We start from the raw sequence: 27,482 nt of genomic DNA on the forward strand, positions 1-27,482 counted from the left end.
AAACTATATCAGAAAACTAAATAACATCTTTTTAGTGTGACCATTTCTTCTCTGACCTTTCTAATGATTTCGTCTGTACTCCCTCCAGAACAAAAAGCCGTGGTATCATCCGCAAATAATAGCAGCTTTAAGTCTTTCGTAACTTTGATGATATCATTGATGTACAAGTTGAACAGTTTTGGCCCCAGTATTGACCCCTGGGGAACTCCGCACGTAATGTATGAACTTGCAGATGTGTATTCTCCTAGCTGTACGTATTGCTTCCTGTCAGCTAAGTAGCTTTTGACCCCGTTCAGAACTAATCCTCTTATTCCGTACCTTTCTAATTTAGTTATTGGGATGTCATGATTGATTGTATCAAAGGCTTTTGTCAGATCCATGAATACTGCGGCTGCACACTTCCTATGATCTATAGCGTTAGGGATTTCCTCCCTAATTTTAATCAGTGGCATGTTAGCTCTGTATCCACACCTACTTTCTGAAAGTAATTTGTTCGCATTAATAGATTTATCCAGCCTGTTGTTGAATAGCTTCTCAATAATTTTGGAGAATTGTGGTAGTAAGGAGACTGGCCGATAGTTTGTAAATTGGTGTTTATCACCATTTTTAAAAATTGGAACAACCTTAGCTGTTTTCATTTCTTGGGGAAATCGTCCGGTCTGAAGATTCTACGATTCTATGATCTCGTTGACTACCGTTTTTATAGTGTCCATTTCAATGCCATTACAATCACTTGATGTTTTTGCTTTACAATTTTTGACAATGTCGATGTCGATTTTCCTTTTTTGTTACATCTGTCAGAAACATAGAATTAGGATCCCTTTCTCTTGTTTCATTCCTTTCCTTGCTTGGCCTTTGTTTCGAAATCCCTTCTTCTAATTTACTTTTCCTGATAATACTATTTAGAATGCCCCAGGTTGCTCGAATGCTGTTTTTGTGCTTGTCTAATAGTTGGTTGTAATATTCCTTCTTACACGCTCTATTGTAGTCAACTTATTTTTATAAGTCTTATATGTGCTTTCTGATTCTTTAGTCTGTTGAACAATGAATTTCCTGTATAGTGTGTTCTTCTTCTTGCAAGCATTAGTAAGTCCTTTTGTCATCCATGGCTGGTTGTTTTTCTTTTGCTTCTTTGACTTTAAAAATGTAAAGGGTCTGTCCACGATGGTTACGCAGGTGGCTGGGTGCACACCTTGTGGCAGTGGAGCAACAACTCGGCTCCACAAACTGCACCATGCAACCAAAGTGGTTCTTTTCTCTAATCCATTCAAAAGAGTAATGAATCTCTTACCGATCAGATGTTCGGGGATGAGGGACTCTATCGGAGGGTCCAACTCAGAGCTTTGGCACAGGTACGCTTTCATCTGTGTCATAAACTGCCTGAGCGTCTGCAGAAAATCAATCCCTGATGTGTGACAGCCACGATTCTCCTGAACAAAGCCGATGTAGTCCTGGACCAGGGAGCCAAAATACGAGCTTTTGTCCCTGGACAGCTCAGCTATCTTTTTTACCGCACGTTTCTCTGGGGTCATCAGGGAGGTGAGCATGCCGCTCACCTTGCGGAAGCGTCCCTTCAAGGCGCGGGGCAGAATAAATGATCCCCCACTCAGGCTCACACCTACCCTGCGCCTTCGAGATTTGAAGGATGGACGCAAACGCATTTCTAAGTCAGTCTCTAAGCCCACCCCATAATCCTCCTCTACTTCCTCTTCCCCGTCGTCGTCGTCATCATCCTCCTCCTCCTCGCTGGAGTCCTCTACCATGAATCCAGGTGACTGGGAATATTCCAGTGAATCTGAGGAAGACGTCGACACACTCATGTCACTAAGGCGTTGAAGCCCTCTCTCCTTCCGGATGGCTGGACTCCCACTGTTGTCCTCCTGTGGAACACCATCAGGGATGGAAGGTGGTATCTTGGCTCGAGACAAGGCCTGAGCGATGGTCTCATCATCAAGGGCAATGTGGCACCGTTGGGCTTCTGGATCAGGCTTATTAGATCTCTGAGGGGGTAGGTTTGGGGGCACAGAGATTGGTGAGTTGCCACTTTTGGATGGGCTGCTGTATTTGGCGCCCATTGTTGGTCGAGGTGGGGCCGGACGCCTCGTGGGGGCCTGCTGCTGCTGCCTTGGAGCCACAGAGACAGCCACTGGCATGCTTTTGGGTTTGGTGACAGGCGTGGGGTGTCCTGGTGGAGGTGGAGCGGGTCGCCGGCGTGGCATCAAGCGAGGCGGGGGTGGTCGAGGGGGAGGTTGTAATTTGTGGTTAACTTTGATCTTGTTCACTTCACTGCTGCTCGTTGGGTTCACAGGCACCTTTCTCACATCCCCTAGTGGAGCTTCTTCCTGACGGGGGTGCTGTCGAGTCTGGAGAAAAAGTGGATGTACAAAGCAGAGCGGACCACCGGAATGCCTTCCCTCGTGTGCCGTGGAGGGCGCGTGGGGGCGCAATGTTGGCGGTGCACTTTCACAGTGGCTCTGCTGCGACCCCTTGTACTCACTATTCCTGCTTGTCCTTTGGGGGCTGAGGGTTCGACTCAGAGGGCGATAGGGAGGGTGGGGGGGGTGTTGCTGGCTGCTGAGGGCTGAGTCCCAAAAACCTGTAAAACAGAGACAGAGACACTCAGACATAAACACTCTCAACTAACCAGTGAATAAAATATTCACCAAAAGAGTTAGCACATCTGAGAGTACTTCCTATATATTTCTCACCGCCAGTTTGGATGTTTTCTGTCAAGTTTTCTGAGCTTTTGTCTGGATTAAATGTGAGTTTCCTCGTCCCTTCTTGCTGGTGGCTGTGACACAGTGATTCTGTACTGTGTCTCTGTGCTCTGATCCACTGGGTGCGTCATCCAGCCACAGAGAGGGAGTCGCCAGTGTTCACAGAGTGGGCGGGCACTCAGCAAACAACACAGCGCACACATTTCCAGTTCCTCCATGCTCTCTTTCAGCTCTGTCCACTGTCAGATGTTTATAGTAACTCCAGCACATTGCCCTGTCCTTTCTGGATTGTTGGTTGTTGTTTTATATTCAATGTTCTTTAATTTTTCACTTCTACTCATGCTTACCTTGCAAATAACCAACTTCTAACTTTCTTATATCACCATTTCAAATTACATACAGGTAACGACGTTCGTGGCACCTTCTATGGGTTGGAAGACAAGCCTTTTGACACGGAATGCAGACATTTCCAAGTTTTATAGGCATGAGCAAAAATGGTTATGGACTTCCGGCCGTTATTTGCTAATTTCTATATAATATAATTATAATAATGCAATGCTGCGCGTACATTACATGAGGAATTTAACAAAGAAACAGATAATATGCAAGCACCTGCAGAGAAAGCATTCCTCCATTTTGCCATGTGTATGTAGGCCTTTAAACAGGAGTAAAATAGCTAAAATTTTAAGATGCTAACAGTTAGCATGGTGACCCCTTACAAGATAACACTAAGTGGAGAAAGTGCCAAGGCAGTTCCATAGTGTCCATACATTTGCCATGTGTGTATTTTCATTTAGATATGCATAAAAAAGTTAAAATGTTAACATGCTAACAGTTAGCATGGTAGCATCTATCAAGAAAGCACCAAGTCCCAAAAGTGTTAAGGGAGTCCCATAGTGTCCCTATGTCATGCATTGTGTGTATTTGCCTTTAGACATGAGTAAATTAGCTAAAATGCTAACATGTTAATGGTATCATGCTAGCACCTAGCAAGAGCGCTTCAAGTACCGGTGTGCCAAGGCTATCCTATAACGTCCCTACATAATGCCATGTGTGTATTTGCCTTTAGACATGAGTAAATTAGCTAAAATGCTAACATGCTAACAGTTAGCATGGTAGTATCTAGCAAGAAAGCACCAAGTCCCAACAGTGTTAAGGCAGTCCCATAGTGTCACTACATCATGCCATATGTGTATTTGCCTTTAGACATGAGTAAATTACTTAAAATTTTAACATGCTAACAGCTACCATGGTAGCACCTAGCAAGAGAGCCTCAAGTACCAAAAGTGCCAAGGCTGTCCTGGAACCTCCCTGCATAATTCATAATGCATAATGTGTGTATTTGCCTTTAGACATGAGTAAATTAGCTTAAATGCTAACATGCTAGCAATAAGCGTAAAGCGTAAACACCAACATCACGTGATACCGACTTCCTCGAGTTTTTCTTTCACTTGTTGGAATAACTCCGTATTGCCAGTTTTTCGTTTTTCCGCAGCAGTCCAGTGCTGATTGCTTGCCTCCATTTTTTTAAATCGCAGAACATCTCGAGCTGCGTGTTACGTCATATCTCAGCATTCGCTGAAAGAACGCACCCGGGAACAGGAAAAGTAAAGTTCAATATTGCTAATATTTTATAATTAAGCTCGGCACATGTTTTATATAAATATGTATTTTCTTTTTTAATAAAACTGGACTTGTGAATGGCGTATAGAAGGGTTTAGATTCTGTTCCACAGATGGCGCTAATGCACACGAAAGCTGCTTGCCAACCGCCAATAAACAACAGAAGAAGAACGCAGTCTGACAGCTTTCCATTTGAGCGGGTACAAGATACCTCAATCGAATTGGGGAAAGGAATATTCCACCCCGTGAATCCGATTATATGTTCATTCGGATTGGCACTTTTCTTTCGGAATGAGGTATATACAAAGGTTACATTCTTTCCGTTTGAGCAAATAACCCGAATGGAATTGGAATATTTGGGTCCATGTATACGTGACTATTGTAATTGCACATGACTACACACAGTCGTTTTCAAAGGGAGGGGCTGGGAGTAGGGGGGGAAAAGGTGTAAACTCCATTCTATTGCAGCAGGTGGCGGCCATATTGACAATGAATGGGCACAAATCACTGAAAGATCTGAATCCCTCATGTTGAACAGAAGCTTCTTGCGGCCAATCGATTCGAGATATTGACACCACAAGACGACCGTGAGTGGCCCGAGGGTTGGGGCTTCGCATAGATCTGCTTGTCTTGCAAATCGGTTGAGAAATGAACGCAAAAGGACAGGTCAAAAACATAGACGATTGAAGAGTTTTCAATTGAAAACTAAATTCAAAACAAAATTCAATTGTTCTTCAATTGAAGAAATTGTAGACTATTGTTGCTTCTAGGGGCCTAAAAAGGCAATCTGTACATCTCTCAGACATAAAAGTGACATGTTTGGAAAGATTCCTACGTTTTCACCAAAAGAAATCAAGCTAGCTAAAACGGTGTGGCCAGGAGGAGGAGTTCTTTGGAAAACAAAGTTATTTTTCAGTCTCCTACACTCTAGCGCTAGAGTGAGAGCCGAGGTGGATTTCGGCCCTGCACACACCTCCTGTCCTTAGCCAAAAGTAAACATCCAAAAAATGAATTAGCCACAGAGAGAGTTGAGAAGTTTCAGCCATTAATCACGTTTCCACGTGACTGTATGGCTCAGATACAAGGCTGTGAAAAGTCTGTAAATTTTGTTTTTTTTCCTGGCATCTCATGTCTGAAGGCCCCCAATGACTGGCCTTTTCCACAGCACAATGCTGTAGTTGGCCGCCTGATAAAGGACTCTTCCGGAGGAATAACCTCACTACAAAGAACCATCCTGCATGTTTCCCTTAAATCCAGTTGGACATCAGTTCCAGACAGTGGATGCCCTCCCTGAAGCCATCTTGACCACCTGGAGCAACATTCCCACTAGCCTCCTTGAAACACACGGGCATCAAGCATGCTCAACCCCATTTCTTCTTTTTACATTTTGAAGCTCGACTGAGAACGTTTACACTCTACCCAACCCTCCATTTAATGGTCTTGTCAGACCCCTAAAGGTGTGTACCCAAGTATGTGGTCATTCTTGAAAAACCATCTAATAACAGTGCCGCCACTTGGTGCATTTAAGAAGGGTTACACCATGAGCCGCCCTCATTTCTTCTGATGACTGTAAATATAAAAGTGATACACAAGGACAGGCAAGAGTTCATGTGCAGAGTACGCATGTGCACCCATGCAGAATTAGCCCGAGTGATGACAGGAACTCCAGCCTAAAAATGGAAAAGTTAACTGTTGCATTACTGAACAGCTGCTATCATAAGTCTGTCCCTCAGTGTCCAGGGATGGAACGGGGCCGTTGGTATTCATATGGATGGATTCATTGAACAACTAATGTAAAAATAAAATACAACATAAACAATTATATCCAAAATGATAGATTTGAATTTCTGTTAGTATTATTGTCGTACCATGTGCATACAAGGTCTTTGCCTGGTAACTAAAAATCAAAATGTAGAATGTTCTTGGGCTGCCTGTGTGGTCCTCATTTTATGCTGCTTCATTTTACGATGTTTCATGGTTAAGACGCACTCCCGTAAATTATTAGTATTTGAACTTTAGTGTGACTCCGGAGCATCAGGCAGACTATTCTCATTGCAGTGTGCCCAAGAAAAGTGAAAGTGAAAAGTGAAGTGAAATTATCGCAAAACACAGAAAGTGTAGAAATCAACATCCGGCCATCGTGATGGATAAAAATGGTATCCTTGAACATGTGAAAGGATCTGCTCCTATGAAATTGACAGTGATAAGTCACTAAGCTGCGTAGTGGTCAAACCGCTGATACTTCCTCCTCCCAATAAGCCCGCCGCTCCCTACCTTTCAACAGCTTCCAGTGTGCCAGACAACTACGGAGATAAAGTAAGGACTTGCTCTTTTTATGACTGTTTCATTCAATTCTTCTGATCTCTTCAAATAACATATATATGATCTAAACGAGGTTGTCTGACCGACTCAGGCTTCCAGCATGTAAACACAATCTATTTATGAAGCCATTTATCAGACTGCTGCAACACCCAACCTGACTATTTAGAAAGCAATGCTGCCGTTCTAAAACTACCTGGTCCAAGCTGAGCCACCTCCTCCAGGTCTTTCTGCGTCTTGGCTGATGCAATGGCCTCTGGGAGTTTGAGCGGGAAGGGCAAGACATCCCTAAAGACAACAAAGCACTTGTGTTAAAGCAATTTCTCCGGGTGGACTGTATATCTTACTCTTGTCTGTTTGTGTACTTCCCTGATGTCATGGTGCTTTTGTTGTAGACATTTGTGTGCATGGCATGAACGTGCTGCCTGATTCGACCAAAAAAATGTATTTTGCTGCACCAACAGAAACAACAGCAACAATGAACGGGAGAGAAATAGATGTTAAGTACCTGCTTATACAGTAGAAGGCCACCAGGCGGAAAATATCTGCAAAACTGAGCCCAGATCCATCAAGGGAAAACGCTAAGAAAAGGATAAAAGATGCAGATGTTATTCGACATGAATGCAGTATAACCTGTGGGAGGCCAACTTGTGAGGCGATAAAGATAAAGATGTAAACGTGTGCATTCATGTCAGTAGACAAAGTTCACATCTGCTATGACATCCTTCATAGTTTGAATGAGTTAGCGTGAGTGGTTAGCGCACAGGCCACACAGCTAGGAGACCGGAGACCTGCCCCAAGACAGCTGGGATCGGCTCCAGCACCCCCACGACCCTCGTGAGGATAAGCGGTCGAAAATAAACAAATGAATGACCTGCATTCTTAAAAAAAAAAAAACAATTTCAAGAAATAATGCAATTATTAGTCATTTTAATAATATAATATATACAGTAAATATTTTATTTTCCAAAATTAATTATGTAATACTTAAATGTTTCAATCTGTGAATTAAATGTATTGTTAATTTCATTGTTAATTAAAAATCAAGTCATGAAAAATGCATTTAATAATATTTTCAATTAATATAATTTTACTCCGCCTCTCACCGGAAGCTGGGATAGGCTCCAGCACCCCCCCAACACTTGTGAGGATAAGCGGTAGAGAATGAATGAATGAATGAATGAATAATTTTACTCTATATATTTCCCCAATGTTGTAATAATTGTTTCAAATTCATTGAATAAAATGTATTATTAAATGCATTGTTAATGAAAAAAGCAGTTCTTTAAAAATTAATACTGCATTTAATAATACGTTTAGGATATAGTTGTTATTTTCCTAATTGAATGATATCTTATATATATATTATTCATTGTTTACAATTCAATGAATGAAAAGTATTATAAACTGCATTGTTACAAATAAAAAATCATCCATCCATCCATTTTCCTCCGCGCAGCAGTCTCAGTAGGGAAGCCCAGACGTCCCGGTCCACGGCCACCTCCTCCAGCTCCATCGGGAGGACACTAAGGCATTCCCAGGCCAGCCGTGAGACATAATCCCTCCAGCGTGTCCTAGGTCTGCCCCAGGGCCTTTTCCCGGCTGGGCATGGCGGGAACACCTCACCAGGGAGGCGTCCAGGAGGCATCCGGACTAGATGCCCGAGCCACCTCAACTGACTCCTCTCGAAAGAGAAGCGGCTCTACTCTGAGCCCCTCCCGGATGGCTGAGCTCCTCACCCTATCTCTTAGGGTGAGTCCAGCTACCCTACAGAGGAAACTCATTTCAGCCGCCTGTATCCGCCATCTCATTCTTTCGGTCATGACCCAAAGCTCATGACCATAGGTGAGGGTGGGAACATAGATAGACGGGTAAATTGAGAGCTTTGACCGGCTCAGCTCTCTTTTCACCACGACGGTCCGGTACAGCGACCGCATTACTGCCGAGGCTGCGCTGATTAGTCTGTCGACCTCACGGTCCCACCTTCCCTCACACGTTAACAAGACCTCGAGATACTTAAACTCCTCCACCTAAGGCAGGACCTCATTCCCAACCCAGAGGGAGCACTCCACCCTTTTCCGACTGAGAACCATGGCCTCTGATTTGGAGGTACTGAGTCTCATCCCAGACGTTTCACACTCAGATGCAAACCGTCCTAGTAAACGCTGAAGGTCACAGCCCGAAGAAGCCATAAGAACCACATCATCTGCAAATAGCAGTGATGAGATTCTAAGGCCCCCGAACCGGACTCCCTCAACACCTTGGCTGCGCCTAGAAATTCTGTCCATGAAAATTGTGAACAGAATCGGTGACAAAGGGCAGCCTTGGCGGAGGCCAAAGTTTACCGGAAACAGGCTCGACTTACTACTGGCAATGCGAACCAGACTCCTGCCCTGTTTGTACAAGGACCGGATAGCACGTAGTACCGTGCCACGAATCCCGTACTCCCGGAGCACCCCCCAAAGGACACCACGAGGGACACGGTCGAATGCCTTTTCCAGGTCCACAAAACACATGTAGACTGTTTGGGCAAACTCCCATGCACCCTCAAGCAGCCTCGTGAGGGTGTAGAGCTGGTCTAGTGTTCCACGACCAGGACGAAAACCGCATTGGACCTCTTGTAACAAAGGTTCGACCAACGACCGTACCCTTCAGCACCCTGGAATAGACTTTCCCAGGGAGGCTGAGGAGTGTGATCGCCCTATAGTTGGAACACACCCTCCGGTCACCCTTCTTGAAAAGGGGGACCACCGGTCTGCCAATCCAAAGGTACTGTTCCCGACTTCCACGCAATGTTGAAGAGACGTGCCAGCCAAAACATCCAGAGCCTTGAGGAATTCTGGGCGGAACTCGTTCACCCCCGGAGCTTTGCCACTGCGTTTTGACCTCCCCAGCCATGGTGATGGCACTGTCCACGTATGTGTCCTCAGACTCTGCTTCCTCTATGGAAGGTATGTCAGTGGGATTGAGAAGGGCCTCAAAGTATTCCTTCCACCGTCCAACTACATCCCCAGTTGAGGTCAGCAGGCCCCCATCTCCACTGTAAACGGTATAAAAACTTCCCTTCCTTTCCGCCGGACGGTTTGCCAGAACCTCTTCGAGGCCGACCAAGTCCTGCTCCATGGCCTCACCGAATTTCTCCCACACCCAGGTTTTGCCTCGACAACCGCTGCCGTTTGGCCTGACGGTACCTGTCTTCTGCTTCCGGAGTCCCACAAGCCATCCATGCTCGATAGGATTTTTTCTTCAGCTTGACCCTGACCTCTGGTGTCCACCATCGGGTTCGGGGCCTGCTGCCACAACTGGCACCGACCGCCTTGCGGCCGCAGCTCCAGTCAGCTGCCTCAGCAATGGAGGCACGGAATATGGCCCATTCGGACTCAATACCCCAGTCCTCCCTCGGGATGCATCTGAAGCTCTGCCGGAGGTGAGAGTTGAAGACTCGACGAATGGGAGACTCTGCCATACGTTGCCAGCACACCCTCACTACTCGTTTGGGTCTTCCAGGTCTGTCCAGCATCCTCCCCCGCCATCTAATCCAACTCATCACCAGGTGGTGACCCGTTCCCCAGCCCGAAGGCGTAGGGAAATGACCCTCTCGTTCACCGGGGCTGACTCCAACACAGAGGCACCAAGCTGGTGGGGCTATTAATAGCCCACACCAGCTGTCGCCTCTCCCCTGCAGCAACTTCAGAGTAGAACAAGGTCCAGCCCCTCTCGAGGAGTTTGGTTCCAGAACCCAAACTGTGGATCGAGGTGAGTCCGACTATGTCCAGTCGGAATATCGCAACCTCTCGCACAAGTTCAGGTTCTTTCCCCACCAGAGAAGTGACATTCCATGTCCCAAGAACCAGATTTGGCCGCCGAAGACCAGGTCGCCCAGGCATCCGCCCTTGACCGCCACCCAACACACAATGCACCGGACCCTTATGCTTGTCCCCGTAGGTGGTGGGTCTACGAGGGGGCGATCCCGTGTGGCTTCTTTGGGCTGGGCCTGGCCGGGTCCCACGGGTGAAGGCCCGACCACCAGGTGCTTGCTTGCGAGCCCCTTCCCTGAGCCTGGTTCCAGGGTGAGGCCCCAGTATCCCACATGATTCATTTATTATCACTTAGTGTCATATGAGGTAGAAAAAAAAGTTTCAGTTCTGTTTAGTGCAAAATGCAAGCCCAACTTCCCCCTCCAGCTTGGATGGACATTCGGACACAAGTGGAGGAACATCGCACAATCCCTCAAAAACGGTATGAAACGTCTGCATGAAGCATATGTAGCGTATGCCACCAATAAACAGTTTTTACACTTTGATTTATTTAGTTCCATAAATGACTTACTATACTGGCGTTCTTTGACAGAGAAGTGGCTGATGGAACGTCCCGACTGATCCTCGTTCAGACACACAGAAAGGACCTTCTTCTGCAGAGTCATGGACTTCCTGACCAGGAATACCTGCACCAGGATGCCATGGAAGATGGTACAATTTAGACACCAATCAGAGGAAACTCCATAAAATAGCAAATACATCAACTAAAGCATTGGTTCTCGCCTTTTTTTAAATGAAATACCCTCTCTTGTCAGTCAAGTACCCCTAACCAGAAAAGCATTTTTGTTTCTAGACAAGTCGGATTCAATATTAATGAAACATTTTTGTAGCTAGAGCATGAAAAACCTGCTCATGACTTTCTAAATAAAATATATACCTTTATTAGAGCCCTGTAGACATGAAATAACACCCCTATAATCACATTGACACTCCCAGTATCCTTTGTTTATACTACATTCCTCAACTGTAACGCGCAGGCTGCAGCATCACTGCAGGAACACAAGAGACGGCCAAGGCTATAAACATTAGCAAGCTAACTAGTTAGGCTCCAATTTATTTCCTGGATAATAAACTTGTGAAAGTGTTTAAAACAGTAGGAAGAAGGACAAAGAAGGACACTTTTTTTGTATTCTGTCTCTTTCTACTACAATAAAGGTACCCTATGTATTATGCAAATTGTATGTATTTGTTCACCTAAATTAAGCATTTTAAAGCATATAAAATGGAAGTAAAATGAAGTAAAATACAAACATAAGCCTTTCAGAAGAATAAGAAGATTTTTAGTAGATTCAAAGACTTTGTGATGATATGTAGGATTCTAGACTGGTCACTAGGTGTCAGTAATGTTTACATTGATGAGACGATAGCCACTTCAGGATGTACTGTACAGGACAGGAAGTAGAAAAGCCTGGAAGTGTTTTCTCTTATTTTGTCTACTGTATTGGGTAATAGGAGTGTAAGGGTATAAGTGTTATTTAACATCTAGAGGGCTCTAATCATGTTAAAAAAACATATTTAGAAGATTGTAAAGCGGTTTTCTACGCTCTAATTATGAAAATATTCCATTCATAATAAGGAATCCTACTTGGCGGACATTCACAGTCGGGTCTGGAACCAATAAGCCGCAATAAACAGGGGATTACTGTATTCAATACAGTGTATTGAGAACCAGTGCTGAACATCTTAAGATTGTTCCTTAAGATTGTGAGCCGCCCTCACCCCGGGTGGCTGTTTGAGCAGGATGTTTGTGGCCTCTTCTTCACTGGTTGCACGCAGCAGCCAAACTGGGTGGGTTTCACTCAGTCTGTCCAACACGCTCATCCTCCTCCATAGTGAGTCATACCCAAAATCCCTTTCACACCTCGCCCTGCCACATTTGGGAGACTTCAGGTAAATGCCTCTCACCTCGCTCTCCGGTCTGGCAGTGAAAAGAGACGAGTAGTTGAACTTTCACAACACATTAAGATTGATAAATGTTCTTGAAAATGTTTTAAAGCCATATAATAATAAATAATAATACATTTTATTTGCATAGCGCTTTTCAAAATACTCAAAGAGGCTTTACAGTGAAGAAAAATAGAGTTGAGTAAAAAACAGAGTAAAAGATGCATTAAAATACAACATCCATACACTCATTCAGAGCTAAAAACAAGGCTAAAAGCGGGGCCCTTTACCCTTCAACGTCCAATGGGTCCTGGTCCAAAGTTGGAGAGGTGGGCACCATCTCCTTCTTCAACTCCCCTATCTCCAGTGCAAATGCATCAATCAGCTGCAAGAGGAGAGAGTGCTAAAATTTGACTGATGAACCAGCATAAAGTAACGGGCAGGTGGGGCGATAAAGGTGAAAAGTGATAAAGGAAGCCAAGACAATTGTTAAAGTGTTACTCTGACTGTAAGATGGAGACACAGACTGATCAGGCCTGGAACAAGAAAAAGGGTTGGTCAGCCTTCCTGTATGAGTCTTATTTCCCCCAGACAGAAAAGGCAACACAAAGTATCGTGCACACTTACATCTAAAGTGTGACAAAGACAACACCTTGTTTCCCTTCAGCTTTGGGGAGGTCAGACATGTATGAGGATTCTGTGTACTCAGTTTAGTCCAAGGGATGGAATTTTCATGGCAGGTGAAAAATGATGCCAAAAGCCGAACCCTAACCGTAACCGTAACCCTAACCCTAACCCTGGCCCTATATGCAGTGGAACAATGGCTAGCATAATTCATTTGTTCCAGAAGGTCTGACTGTAATCTATAATTCCCACAAGAAATAATTCATTCATTTTCTACCGCTTATCCTCACGAGGGTTGCGGGGGGTGCTGGAGCCTATCCCAGCTGTCTTCGGGCGAGAGGCGGGGTACACCCTGGACTGGTGGCCAGCCAATCACAGGACACATATAGACAAACAACCATTCACACTCACATTCATACCTATGGACAATTTGGAGTGGCCAATTAACCTAGCATGTTTTTGGAATGTGGGAGGAAACCGGAGTACCCGGAGAAAACCCACGCATGCACGGGGACAACATGCAAACACAGAGATGGCTGAGGGTGGGATTGAACTCCTAGCTGTGAGGTCTGCGCGCCACTCGACCGCCGTGTAGCCCAAGAAATAATGTAAATAATAAAATTAATAAAAAATTGAAAAAAATGAAAAACAAAAAAAAAGAAAAATAAATACAATGAATTTGCTTCAGAAGGCAAAATTGTTGACACAAAACACTATAGTAAAGAGATACTAAATGAACATTTAAGGCTACTTTTACCTTCATTGAAGACGTGATTGACGATGTGACTGTTCCCAAAGACACAATGTTGCAGCAAGATCGCCCACCACCACCTTCTTGTTTTGACGTAAGTAGTTTCTTGAACTCAGTAGTGCTTTTCTCCTCAATACTGCGACTCATAATGGAGCCAAAGAAAGTTGCAAGTGCCAGCGTTTCGATAAAGAAGGTGAGAAACATGACTGAAATTTTGGGAACAGTAGTCTTCAGTAGAAGTACATTAAATCATCATTTATATGCATTTGGAATTGCTTTATGCATGCAAAGCTAGCATTGTAAAACTATCAAAACGTGTTTTGCATTAACATTTTTGAGTGTCAGGCGCTGATGACATCACAGACGGGCGACATAACCTCCATGTCCGGTTGCCATATAAGAATCTACATGTATTGAAGTAGAGTATTAATAACAAGATGGATGCCATATTACACGCCAACCGAATAATGCTACTGTTGCGGCCGTAACCCGTGTCAAGATCAAACTCAACGCTGAGTCCCGGACATCACTTCCTGTCCACTCGACCACTCTGCTCCCCAAATCAAAATCAAATCTCCTCCAATGGGAGAACAATATTTATGTCTGTACATTTTATGCAATCATCAGAAGAACATGGATTGGAAATCCTACTGGACTGTATGGTTTGTCTGAGGAAAATATGTTACATATCTCGGCCAGTAGAGTGCAGTATTTCCCAAGACATTTCAATATCTTGGCACTAAGGCGTTCCCTTAGCCCCTCCTCTCCAGTCCAGTTACACAGCCCGCCTTGTTAAAGCCTCACACTCTCCCCAGGTTTTTGTCAGGTCCAAACACCATAGTACAACACAAACAAGTGATTGTGAAATCTGCGTAGTCCAAACACAGGATGATGTGCTCGCTCACTCAAGTGAAAACAGACACTAGATGTTATGAGAACTAAAAGCCAAGTAAACAGCAAATGAACTTTTTGTGGTCTTTGCATTTAGCAGCGGACTCTGTAGTAGAGGAAATAATCACTATTTCACACCAATATTTCAGGTGATTAATTAGAATGACACAGCTACTCATTACTGAATTATTTTTGGAACACTTTTTGGCGGGGGTGGGGAGATGTTTTTTGGGGGGTTGTTTATGTTCTTTTGATTACCACTGCCTACTTCCTGGGTTTAAATTCCATCCATTTTCTATAGTGAAACTTTGATGGAAGGAATATGTTCAGAGTGGTTGATGATGTTGGAGAAAGGAACTGTTAGAAACATAAGTGTAGACAACTGTTGCTGTTCTTTTTTTGTTTTGTTCAATTGGTTGTTGCCTTATTGTAGTTGGTCTGATATATGTCAAAAATTATGCGTTAACGGTGGTAACTAAATAATTGAATTATGTTATATTTCATTGCGTAATCAACACATGCGCACGAGAGCAAGCACACCTCTGGGTCGCAGGAGGGGACAGCCTAGAGCAGAGGTAGGGAACCTATGGCTCGGGAGCCAGGTAGGGCTCTTTTGATGACTGTATCTGGCTCTCAAGCATTTCTTACCACAATAAAAATGTATTTTTGCTAACATTTTAAAGTAAACATCACAGAAATGACTGTTAAAAATAATATTAAAAATCAACAACTTTCTTATGCATTTTAATTCGTCCATCTATATTCTGCTGCAATACGGCCGACCATATCCATCTTTCTTGATGATATTTTCCAGGTCAAACACCAAAACTCGATTATTACTGGGTAATGCTGTAGTCTACCTCGGTCATTGAGATGTCAAAAAAACATGTAAATGTAAACTTTCCTCCTTTAGTCAAATAGCTAAAGCTGCAGAACCAAGCCTTCTGGTGAAGATGGCCAAAAGAATGAAATACGTGTACTGAATACGGTTCAAAACTATGCAGCAGCAGAAGTTGTATTAATGGCAGCAAGTATTAGATTTATTATTAGACACTGCGCTGCTCACGAAAGTGTGCTGGCCACACCCCCTTGACGTGGGGTAGTGTGCCTGGTCTACGTAATTAGAGCCCATTATATCTAAAACTGTTGGTCTTACATAAAAATGCACACATTTTATTGCATTCAAAATGTATATGGCTCTCACAGATACACATTTTAAAATTTAAAAATTTTATCTGGCCTTCATGGCTCTCTTAGCCAAAAAGGTTCCCGACCCCTGGCCTAGAGGATTCATATGTTTCCCCTAAGACAACATACGGAGCGTGTAACACAAGTGGTCAAAACACCCTATGTTGGTGAAGGTGGTGGAGGGGACATTTACATGAGGAGTTTTTCATTTTTCCAAAATAAATATGAATGATGAAAACACAGAATGTAAGTGGGATGAAAAGCAGAAGTATTTATGTTGACCGTTGTTTTCTAATCTAAATTCAGAAGTTAAGAACTTCAATAACTAAAACTAAAATAAACTAAAATAAAGTAAAGGCACTTTCCTTTCAAGGACACATATACACAGTATTAGGTATTAGGTATACACAGTATATACACAGTATAAGGACACAGTATTTCAATGACTTTAAAGAAGGAGACAAGTAGCAGTAGTCAATCAGCCAATCACATTCTCACTAATTTCCTTTACATGTGGGACAAGTTAGTTTTAAAAAAGTCTCCACAATAGAAGGACTCGGGCATGCTGACACCAAACAGTAAGCACCAAACCAGTGTCCATCAATTTAATAATACTTTTCACAGACAGTGCTAGAGTCACAACAAGTACAACCATGCCTTCCATCAAAGCTTCAAGAAGCAAAGAATAATCATTGATGACAGAGAACATATGAATCACTTTTGTCTGGCAGGTTCATGTTCAGGAAGGAATATCACATCTCATCATCATGGTTAGCAAGACCATACACTTTAGAAACACATTTCTCAAGGCAATGGTCCCTGAAAGTACCATCTTAGCTTCATAACAAATGATGACGGGAATTATTCTATGAGACTACTATTTTCACTAAGGGGATGTATGTGTTATTTACAGTGGTATGAAAAAGTATCTGAACCTTTTGGATTTTCTCACATTTCTGCATAAAATCACCATCAAATGTGATCTGATCTTTGTCAAAATCACACAGATGAAAAAACAGTGTCTGCTTTAACTAAGACCACCCAAACATTTATAGGCTTTCATATTTTAATGCGGATAGCATGCAAACAATGACAGAAAAGGGAGGGATAAGTAACTGAACCATCACATTTAATATTGTGTGGCCCCCCTTTGGCAGCAATAACTTCAACCAGACGCTTCCTGTAGCTGCAGATCAGTCTGGCACATCGATCAGGACTAATCTTGGCCCATTCTCTTTACGAAACTGCTGTAGTTCAGTCAGATTCCTGGGATGTCTGGCATGAATCGCTGTCTTGAGGTCATGCCACAGCATCTCAATGGGGTTCAAGTCTGGACTTGGACTTTGACTTGGCCACTCTAGAACGTGTATTTTGTTCTTCTGAAACCATTCTGAAGTTGATTTACTTCTGTGTTTTGGATCATTGTCTTGTTGCAGCATCCATCCTCTTTTTAGCCTCAACTGTCTGACAGACGGCCTCAGGTTTTCCTGCAAAACATCCTGATGAACTTTTGAATTCATTTTTCCACTCCTTGGGAGAGAATTAACAGTGCCAAACTCTCTCCATTTGTAGACAACTTCTCTGACTGTCGATTGATGAACATCCAGACTTTTAGAGATGGTTTTGTATCCTTTCCCAGCTTTATACGAATCAACAATTCTTGATCGCAGGTCTTCAGACAGCTCTTTTGAGCGAACCGTGGTGCACATCAGACAATGCTTCTCATCAAGACAATTCTTCCCAAGTGTGTGTTTTATAGTGGGCAAGGCAGCTTTAAGCCACTCATCAGTGACTGGCTTCAATTGTTTGGTAAAAATTGGTTTAAATTCCTCTTTAAGTCTCCTGGGGCAGAGGGTTCAGTTATTTATCCCTCCCCCTTCTGTCATTGTTTGCATGCTATCCGCATTAAAATATGAAAACCTATAAATGTTTGGGTGGTCTTAGTTAAAGCAGACACTGTTTTTTCATCTGTGTGATTTTGACAAAGATCAGATCACATTTGATGGTGATTTTATGCAGAAATGTGAGAAATTCCAAAAGGTTCAGATACTTTTTCATACCACTGTATTTTTTTGCCATGAATTGCTCTAATAATCTCTCATGAAAACTTTGCATTAGATTAGCATAACATTAGCATTTTGAATGAAAATGAATTGACCGCAAAAAAAAGTAATAATAAGTACATCCCCTTAGTGAAAATAGTAGTCTCATAGAATAAATCCTGCCATCGTTTGTTATGAAACTTGTACAAACAGGGCAGGAGATTGGTTCGCATTGCTAGTAAAGCCAGCCTGTTTCCGGTGAAAGGCGGTCTCTGCCAAGACTGCCCTTTGTCACCGATCCTGTTCACAATTTTCATGGACAGAAAACCCATGCATGCACGGAGAGAACATGCAAACTCCACACAAAGATGGCTGAGAGTGGAAAAGTGAAATCAAACATTGGCTCATATTACTGCTAATGACACCCATCATTGTCCTACAGATGCCAGGGGAGAAGTCGCCTTGATGCTGCTACCTGTCCTGCTCTCGCCGCCTGTTTATAAACAGGGCAGAAAATCGGTCCGGGCTGGTATTGAGGAGTCCAAGAGAGCCTTCATTGATGTTAAGCCTGTAAGTAATTTACCTTTGAACAGAAATTAAAATATAAATGAATTGTGAAATAACTCCAGTTGTTCTTTTACACAGTTTTAAAGCAGGTTTCTTTTTCCAAGGAGGGGCAACTTGAAAAGATTGTATTGGTGGAATGTGTGACAGCGTAACGTTTGGTCATGTTACTCATCTCATGAAGCACTATTCTCACAACTTGTGTAAGTTGTTCCTTCATAGTGATGTGAGATGTAGAAACCACAGACCAAACATAAGAAGACTGGCCACACCCCCAGAATAAATTGTTAAAAAACATGCCATTGAATTTAGGGGTGTCGTACTTCTACCTCTGTAACTCTAACTGAATCAGCTGACGGGGGTGGGAGGTGTTTGAAATAACTTCAGTAGACAGCTGATGACAATTGCTCTGCACTGATCCCTTTTTTCTTTGAATTCTCATAATAGGTCGGAACTAACATGGTGGAGTATTTGGAGCAAGCCAAATCATCCAGGACCTCCCCATTTGTGCTGCTGCTTGCAGACGGGATGCTGTGCTGTCAAGCCTTTGCTGTTATCTCAGGCAAGGCTGTTGAAACCGAGACTACTCTTGCAACTGTGGATACCGGTTTTAAAAGTTTTTATGTGTTTGACTTAAACTATCGAATGAGTGTACGACTACGTGGCAATTTTTCTAGAACGTGGTTTTTGAACTCGAGGGGACTGTTTCCCCAGCAGTGAAGTTCCAGAAAACCCAGTTACTTTCTTGCGAATAGACTGCCCTTCCCATCTCTCTCCTCTCCCTCTTGTTCTTTGTATCACTGTTTCCCCCCGTTCTGAAAATATTCTTTTTATTTTGTTTGTGTTTGACCAGGAGAGACAAATGCTCTCATTTGTTCACACATAAGTTCCGAGTGTTAAACTCCAAAGGTCATTCTTCAATACTTTTTGTTAGTAAAAGTAAAAGTTTTGGAGCTTTTAGAGCAGACCATTTATGGAAATGTTCTGTGAGTTTTTATATTTTTGTGTTCTGTAAATGTTGAATTTTAATAAATATTTATTGCTACATTATTGGTGTGAGAATATATGTAATCAAGAAATAATAAGTATCATTATAATATTAAAAAGTAATAATTGTATATTAGCAACCCGACTTGCTGGGTTTAAAGAACCCAGCAGTGTAGTAAATATGAACCCTGAACCCTGACCTTGGTTTGTATGAACAACCCAATTGTTGTATTAAGGGAACCAACCCAATTTGTTGGGTTACATTAACCCAGCATGTGTTCGCTCCAATATTTAACCATTGCTGGCTTGGGAAAATACCCAAATTGGTTTGTTTTTAACCCACCATTTTTAAGAGTATGTACTCAAAACCAATAGGCAGAGACAGATGCATATGTAATATACACACTACATCCCTAAAAATAATTTGTACATACTGATCATTACCTCTATGCAGGCGGCAGACTGAAAATGGACTTGCGGATGATACCACTGCTTTTTGTTCCGGAGGGAGGACAGACAAAATCATTGGAAAGGTCACAGAAGAAATGGTCACACTAAAAAGATGGTTTGATGATAATAGATTGTCCTTGAACCTAAGTGTCAGGTCCAAGCACCTTGACAATGAAAAAGAAGAAAGAAGGCAACAGTTATCAACAAAGAGATGTACTCGGCATACTCCACCTCTAACCGCTCTCCTCGCGAGTAAAATTGATAACTGTTGCCTTCTTTCTTCCTTTTCATTGTCAAGGTGCTTGGACCTGACATTTCCTTGGTCCTTTGAGCCGGATGCCAAGATACCTGAGGATTCCAGCTGAGGAAACAACAACTAGAAAAACCGTGGCCACGGCATACAGACCCTTTCGGGACTAGCTTTCGCCTCGACGGTTGACGGCACACCTCGAAGAAAGCAGACAACAGTAGGTGAGTGACGCGTCAAGAGAAGGATGGCAGAGTCCTATGCATTTAAATTCCATGTAACTGAGAGGGCAGAGTCCGAGAAATTCCGTAGAGAACAGGACGGCGGAGTCCTCTGCTTTTAAATTCTGTGTATAAAGCCTTGTGAACACTAGTCAATGGCAAGTAACTGATGGACGGCGGAGTCCGAGAAATTCCGTAAAGAGAAGGACGGCAGAGTCCTATGCATTTAAATTCCGAGTAACTGATGGACAGCGGAGTCCGAGAAATTCCGTAAAGGAGAGGACGGCGCAGTCCTATGCGCATTTAAATTCCGTTTGTGTGAATGAGTGTGTGAATGGAGAGTGAGTCTCACTGGAGATCACTCTCATATTAAAGCTGTGGGATTGCAAGTGGTGTCTTGTTGTGGAAGCACAGGCAAGAATTCTCCGCTACCCTCTCACCAGGGTAGAAGCTTCAGATTTATCACAGCAAGGCACAACCTCACTGACAACAAATTAGCCCAGTTATTAGAATTCCCTACGAATTACCATCATAACTGGGACAGATAAAGAAAAGGGAAGTAAAAGTTAAAATAAAAATGAAAACAATTGTGGAAAAAAGATGAAAACAAAATAATAAATAGGATGGAAATAAAAAGAGAAAGAGAAAGGTTAACGAGGGGAGAGATAAAAAGCTAAGACTTATGCATTAATGAGGCCCATCTTAGATCTAACACATGTCCAGTAACATACCACCAATAACTAGCATGCCTTCCCTGATACTTGATGTCCGTTTGAAAATCCTTTCACCGATGATATGGGTATTTGAAGTTCAGTGGTCGTATTCGAAGCTATGGTCATACATATGGAGTTGTTGTATGTCCCGCTAATTATCCAAGGTGTTCGTACGACCGTATTTACATTTCGTTTGGTCTTTTCTTTCACCAACGTGGTATTCAGTGGTCCAAATAGCAATTTTGTAATCAATCCTATTCCTACCAGAAACATGGTTAAAAACCATACTCCCACTCAGTATTTCATTCCAATAAACATTTTTGCAGAAGTCTTAGGTCGCCCTCCTCTACTGGGATTGGTGTCTTGGTGTCTTGGAAGGCTTCACTGACCGTCAGGTGTTTTCAGACTCTATATGTCTGCACCCACCTTGCTGCCAGACTTTTGCTCACCTTTCCCGTCGGGACTGTCTGCAGAAAGGATCTTTTTACAATGGGTCATATGCAACCATGTCGTTCTCTCAGCTATTTTTAACACTGTCGGCGTTGTCAATAAGACCTGATATGGACCTTCCCACTTTAGTGAATGCCAATGCTTCTTTTTGATGCTCCTAATGAGGACCCAATCTCCTGGTTGGACTACCTCACTTTCCTGCTGTGAAACAGAAGGAGTCAGGTGATACAAAAATTAGGAACTATGTTCCATATTAATCTTGCAGTCTTAGCTTCACAACAAATGATGACAGGAATTATTCTATGAGACTACTATTTTCACTTAAGGGATGTATGTTATTTATTTTTTTGCCATGAATTTCTCTAATAATTGCTCAAGAAAATGTTGCTCATTAGCATTAGATTAGCATAACTTTAGCATAATATTAGCATTTCCAATGAAAATGAATTAATGACCGAAAAAATAAAGCAATAATAAGTACATCCCCTTAGTGAAAATAGTAGTCTCATAGAATAATTCCTGTCATCATTTGTTATGAAACTAAGACTGTACTTTCAGGGATTATTTCTATAGTTATTGCCTTGAGAAATGTGTTTCTAAAGTGTATGGTCTCGCTAGCCCTGATGATGAGATGTGATATTCCTTCCTGAACATGAACCTGACAGACAATAGTGATTCTATCATATTGTAGCGTTGCGTGTGTGTTGTATTGTATATATGTATACTGTATATATGCTGTAGTTTCATGCATGGACGCTGGGGGGCAGTCATGTTCAGCTCGCGGTTTTGGAGCGGGCGTTTTGGGACCAAAGAAGAAGAACGAGAGGAAAAAAAGGAGAAGTTCGGTTGCCGTGCGCCCAGTTAGTTAGTTAAGTCTGCAACAGGCCAGTAAGTTGTTTTTCATGCTGCCTTGGAAATAAAAACCATGCAATGATAGAGCCATCCTGACTGTCGTCATTCTACGACGTTACAATATGTTGTCTGTCATTGATGATTGTTCTTTGCTTTGCTTTGATGGAAGGAATATGTTCAGAGTGGTTGATGATGTTGGAGAAAAGAACTGTTAGAAACAAATCTGTAATAATAATGCTTTTCTTTGTGTTGTTCTCCTGTTGATGCCTTAACATAGTTTTAGATATTTACTTTTTAAAAGACTTTTCCTTGTTACTTTAGCAAACATCAACTGATTGCATTATTTCTGGAATTTGCTCATTTCTGTGCATTTTTCGAGTTATTTACTGAATCCATTCTATAGTTTGATTCCACATACTGGAAAGCTATTGGCTTTTTAACCTTGTCCTCACATAGACGTGTTTCAAATTTAGTTCTTCCCTGAGAACGTCTTCTACTGCTTATCCTCACGAGGTTCGCGGGGGTGCTGGAGCCTATCCCAGCTGTCTTCGGGTGAGAGGTGGGGTTCACCCTGGACTGGTGGCCAGCCAATCACAGAGCACATATAGACAAACAACCATTCACACTCACATTCATACCTATGGACAATTTGGAGTGGCCAATTAACCTAGCATGTTTTTGGAATGTGGGAGGAAACCGGAGTACCCGGAGAAAAGCCACGCATGCACGGGGAGAACATGCAAACTCCACACAGAGATGCCAAGCGGAGATTCGAACCCAGGTCCTGTTTCTGTGGCCTATGTGCTAACCACTCAGCCATGGCAATAAATTGCTCATTCCTAAATATTTTGCCTTTACCCTTTCTTTTTCAAGCTCTCCTACCTCCTACCTCCTACCTCCTTAATTGCCAACAGGGCAAAATGTAAATTATTGCATGTAAGTGTTGTGCAACTCTGACTGTGCCAAGCGTGTGTGTATCAACGAGGGCGAGTGTGTGTATTGTGAAGACTTCTATGACAAGCAGTTGCTTCCCAAGGTTAGTGTGTACAAAAAATAAATGGGTGCTTGAACATACCACCATTTGTGTGGACATGGCCTCAGGAATGGATGCAATCATGAGATGCAGTAAGTGAGATAACATGGACTCCATCTGCATATACACGTCCTGTATATGTATGTGTATTGTTGCTGAGAAAAATATGTGCCCTGCTCATCATGAACGCAAGACTCCAGTTCACAGGCCTTCAATAATACGAAGGAACAGTACTTGTTCCTTCATGTTCATTAAGTCTGCTCCATTAAGACTTGTATAAATGCTAAGTGACTTTCAGCATGGCTCCAGCGATTATGGCCGTGGATCCAGTCAGAGTGAGGATGGAAAAAGCTGCAAAGTCAATTAAAAGCCTCACAGCATTCACTTTGACTTACATCACTGCCACTTTCCTCTCTTGGATTTTTCTTTCTGCCTGGAACATTTGCAGACGTTTACAACTTCCACCGATGCCCACGATGATGCAGACCAATCATTATTCTTCATTCATTCATTTTCTACCGCTTTTCCTCACGAGGGGGGGGGGTTCTGGAGCCTATCCCAGCTGTCTTCGGGCGAGAGGCGGGGTACACCCTGGACTGGTCGCCAGCCAATCACAGGGCAAGACCAATCATTATTCTTAAAGAGCAAAATCCATAAAGAGAAACTATCCATCCATTCATCTATTTTCTGTGCCGCTTATCCTGACTAGGGTCGTGAGGGTGTGCTGGAGCCTGTCACAGCTTGTGTTCGGCAAGAGGCGGGGGCTGGGGGTGTGTGAAGAAACTACTAACTGGACAAAGCATAATGGATGCCAACTAGTGGGGAGGCTGTGCTATGTGGTAAATGCTAGCCTGACGTTGAACAGTTTTATTATGCCCTGCCATCTTTAGTGATACTACAACAACAATGAACTTTCCCAATGCTAAAGTGTGCATTATTATGTCTATTATATTAGGTAATATAAGTGTAAAGATGCCTTAGGGTTGTTATTTCATGTCTAAAGTGCTCTAATAATGTTAACAACCATATTTACAGAGTTATAAACAAGCTTTCTATGCCATTTATTCATGAATCTGGAATCCTTTTTTTTTTGTCCCGTCCAGCCATTGGGGCAGATAGTATTGTTGATCTAAATGCCCTTACATGCTAAACAGATTTGCTCTGTGTCAGGACCCAGGACAGCCCAAGGGAGGTAGCGCCAACCGCGCCCATAGGTCAAGCCCCAGTGTCAGCTGTCAGCTGTGCAGACCAGACCAAAACATCCTGCAGCAGGGAACCCCGAGCGAGCCCGCCAACTCCCCCAGCGATGGCCTCCGGCCACCCCACGAAGGGGGCCCCACCACAGATTGTTCCAGCTACGCCACCCCCAGACCACCAGAAGACAAACCACGCGCCCCGAGGCAGCTCCCACACCGCCAGAACAGCATTGACCGCGCCCCGGCGACACATCCATCACCATGGCAGCCCAGGGAGCGACACCACAGAGACCGCAGGAGAACTGGCACCCGCATGAGGCAGAGCACAACCACGCCCCCAAGGCACGTGAGCCAAAAGTGCCAGGGAGGGACAGAGACACACACACCACACAGCAGAGCCCACGAGGAAAGCGACACCCCAACAGCCGCAAAAAGTGAATGCCCCCTCAGCCTCATCCTCTGCCCCAGCGCCAACCCGTCTCCAGCACATCTCCCATCCGCCCACCGACCCGCCGAGTAGGAACCGGAGGCGGGAAGACCGCCACAAGACCGGAGACAGAGGGGGCCAGCCAGACATCGGCAATTAGCAGGGGCCGCGCGTGAGCCACCGGCCAGACTTGCCCCCAAACCCTTGATCAAGGCTCCCCCACGACCCAGAGCCCACCACCCCGCCCCGAAGCAAGCCCCCCGCCAATCCCGGCCAGCACTGCGCAGAGCACCACTCCAACTGCCACCCACCCTGGTGCCCGCGCACCCACAGCCAGACCCAACATCCACCCGCCCAACATCCACCACAACTGAAAGGGAGAGAAGCAGGCAACCCCCCACCTCAGCACCGCACCTCCCCCATCCAGAGCCCAAGCTGCACAACAAAGACCCCACCTCTCACACGCGCTCACCAGGCGCCCCACCCGGGGAAACAGCCGCAGCCAGAGTGGGACGATAACACACGGTCCCCATATATCACCCATGCCTTCCACACACAAAAATAAAAATAGAGAATTAAAAATTAATTAAAATAGATAAAGTAATTGATAATAATAATAATAATAATAATAATAATAATAATAATAATAATAATAATAATAATAATAATAATAATAATAATAATAATAATAATAATAATAATAATAATAATAATAAATATATCAGGCAGTGCGGTGGGCTGGTCCACATTTCATAAGCTGAAAGCTAAACATTATCCAGCAGGCTTGCCAAGGTAGGGTGACCAAGTGTTCTCTTTCCATGTCCTGTTTTTGTCCCCAAAAGGAGTGAAAATGTCCTGGTTGAGCGACATTAGGGCACTCTGCGACATGCCATGTACATAATCCCTGAGAGGCTACCGCATGGGAGGCTTTTTGCTATAGTGTCGCCAAACAGCTGCAAAAAGACAAAGAAAAACCTAACCATATGCATTGGTGAGTTAATCTTCTGATGCTTGCCAAGTTGAAGATTGGGGACGTCATGCACAACGACGGTTCAAATTTCCAAGTTCTTGCAAATCATCAGGCCACATTTTTCCAGAAATATTGGTTCCATTCCAAAACTTGTAATGGCCACAAAGTCCATCAGCTGAGGTAGTGGGGTCCATAAGTGCGTTGCTACAAGATACTCAGCTGTAAGGAAAACTACTGTCGTGATCTGTGTACGGGGGAACAGGTACAGGACCATATATACAGGCATCATCACCATTATCATGCATCCTCCTCATCGGCGAGAGCGACTGCAGTGAGCAGACTCGCTGGTAGGTGGCGAATATTTAAGGAGGCTCTTCCAGCGCGCCAAGGGGGTTGGAGGAAGAGAAAAAATTGTGACGTCACACACGCAAGGGGATGCTGAGAGCCAGCGTTTTACCCACGAGGACCAACTTTGTCAAGCGACACCTGACGGGATTTCCTTTTCCCTCCTGGCTTGAGCGATTGGACCGTGGGCGAGGTTCCGGACCCAGGGATCGGACGGACAAGCGGATGCGTGGTCGTGAGTGGAACCGCGGCTTTCGCCACTGTTTTGTGAATAAGCACTGACTCTTCGGGGAACTTTTGGACACTCGCGGGGTGGGGGGGTAAGCTTTCGGGATTAATTTGGGTGTTTCATGATTGTCTTTGTTGGCGAGTGGGATGTTTAGTTAGGTAGTTGGTTGATTAGTTAGTTAGGTTGGTTGGGAGGGGATGACATGCGGGGTTGTTTTTGTGTAAATAAACTGCCGTGGTGTGGCTACCCAACATTTTCGACAGTCCTTCCTTTTTCTTACAGCTGATATCCGCTCCCCCCGTGACCTTCCTTTTTTGCGTTGTAGCCTCGTACCTCTATAGGGGGGCGCGATCGTTACAGAGTGGTGGCTAGTACGGGGGCTGAGGGGGTTGTTGTATTGATATCAGCGTTTCATAAGTTTTCCAGTGCTTCTTGTATATACATTTGGGGAGGGTAAACTTTACGCGCGCGCTGCGTTCCGACTAGTTGTGGGCTGGAACAAGATCCGCTTGCGCACATTTACGCACGCACGCACACACACGGGCATTAGCGCCCTCATTCACTGGAACGGGCATTTTGTGCAAGAGTAATTTATACAGTAAATAATTTTGGCCTAGGTATTTCCAGTTTTTTTCCATCCAAGCATATTGTCACTCAACTACTTTTACATACAGCCTAACATACAGCACAACACATTTGCGTACATAAACCGGAGTTATGTCAGCTTCCAGCCAGCAGGGGTCAGACGAGGACGACAGAGTGGACGGGGCTGAAGCAGCCCAGGACCTGGCACCGCTCCTTGAGCCCTGCCGACATGTCACCTACAGGCATAGCCACATAGCGGTCACCGAACTATCCAGCCTGTTAGGGTCCATGTATTTGGACCAGCCAGATCAGGACGCTGCACAGGCTGATGAGGGCGATGACGAAACAGGGCTGTAC

General features: G+C 43.9%; 1 protein-coding gene, 1 non-coding gene and 1 pseudogene across 4 annotated transcripts in view; 1 reads left to right on the forward strand and 2 right to left on the reverse strand.

Annotated features, from left to right (window-relative positions):
• Positions 1–27,482, reverse strand: part of LOC131136562 (ras and Rab interactor 2-like) — a 56,431-nt gene that overhangs the window by 17,564 nt on the left and 11,385 nt on the right. For 2 of the 3 annotated variants that reach the window (XM_058083556.1, XM_058083566.1), the window contains exons 3-8: positions 12,651–12,745; positions 12,196–12,394; positions 10,988–11,102; positions 7,167–7,239; positions 6,855–6,946; positions 1,292–2,596 (exon numbers count right to left, since the gene is read on the reverse strand). In XM_058083556.1, coding sequence (XP_057939539.1) covers positions 1,292–2,596; positions 6,855–6,946; positions 7,167–7,239; positions 10,988–11,102; positions 12,196–12,394; positions 12,651–12,745 — 1,879 coding nt within the window. The remainder of the gene's footprint in view (positions 1–1,291; positions 2,597–6,854; positions 6,947–7,166; positions 7,240–10,987; positions 11,103–12,195; positions 12,395–12,650; positions 12,746–27,482) is intronic. The other variant, XM_058083577.1, reaches the window with a different exon arrangement.
• LOC131101715 (small nucleolar RNA U3) lies at positions 16,465–16,649 on the reverse strand (annotated as a pseudogene).
• On the forward strand, positions 22,031–22,253 carry LOC131101702 (small nucleolar RNA U3). The gene has a single exon (XR_009119279.1). It is a non-coding gene; the product is annotated as a small nucleolar RNA U3 (small nucleolar RNA).

Source organism: Doryrhamphus excisus, chromosome 1 (assembly GCF_030265055.1).
Source record: "Doryrhamphus excisus isolate RoL2022-K1 chromosome 1, RoL_Dexc_1.0, whole genome shotgun sequence".
Taxonomy (NCBI): Eukaryota; Metazoa; Chordata; class Actinopteri; order Syngnathiformes; family Syngnathidae; genus Doryrhamphus; species Doryrhamphus excisus.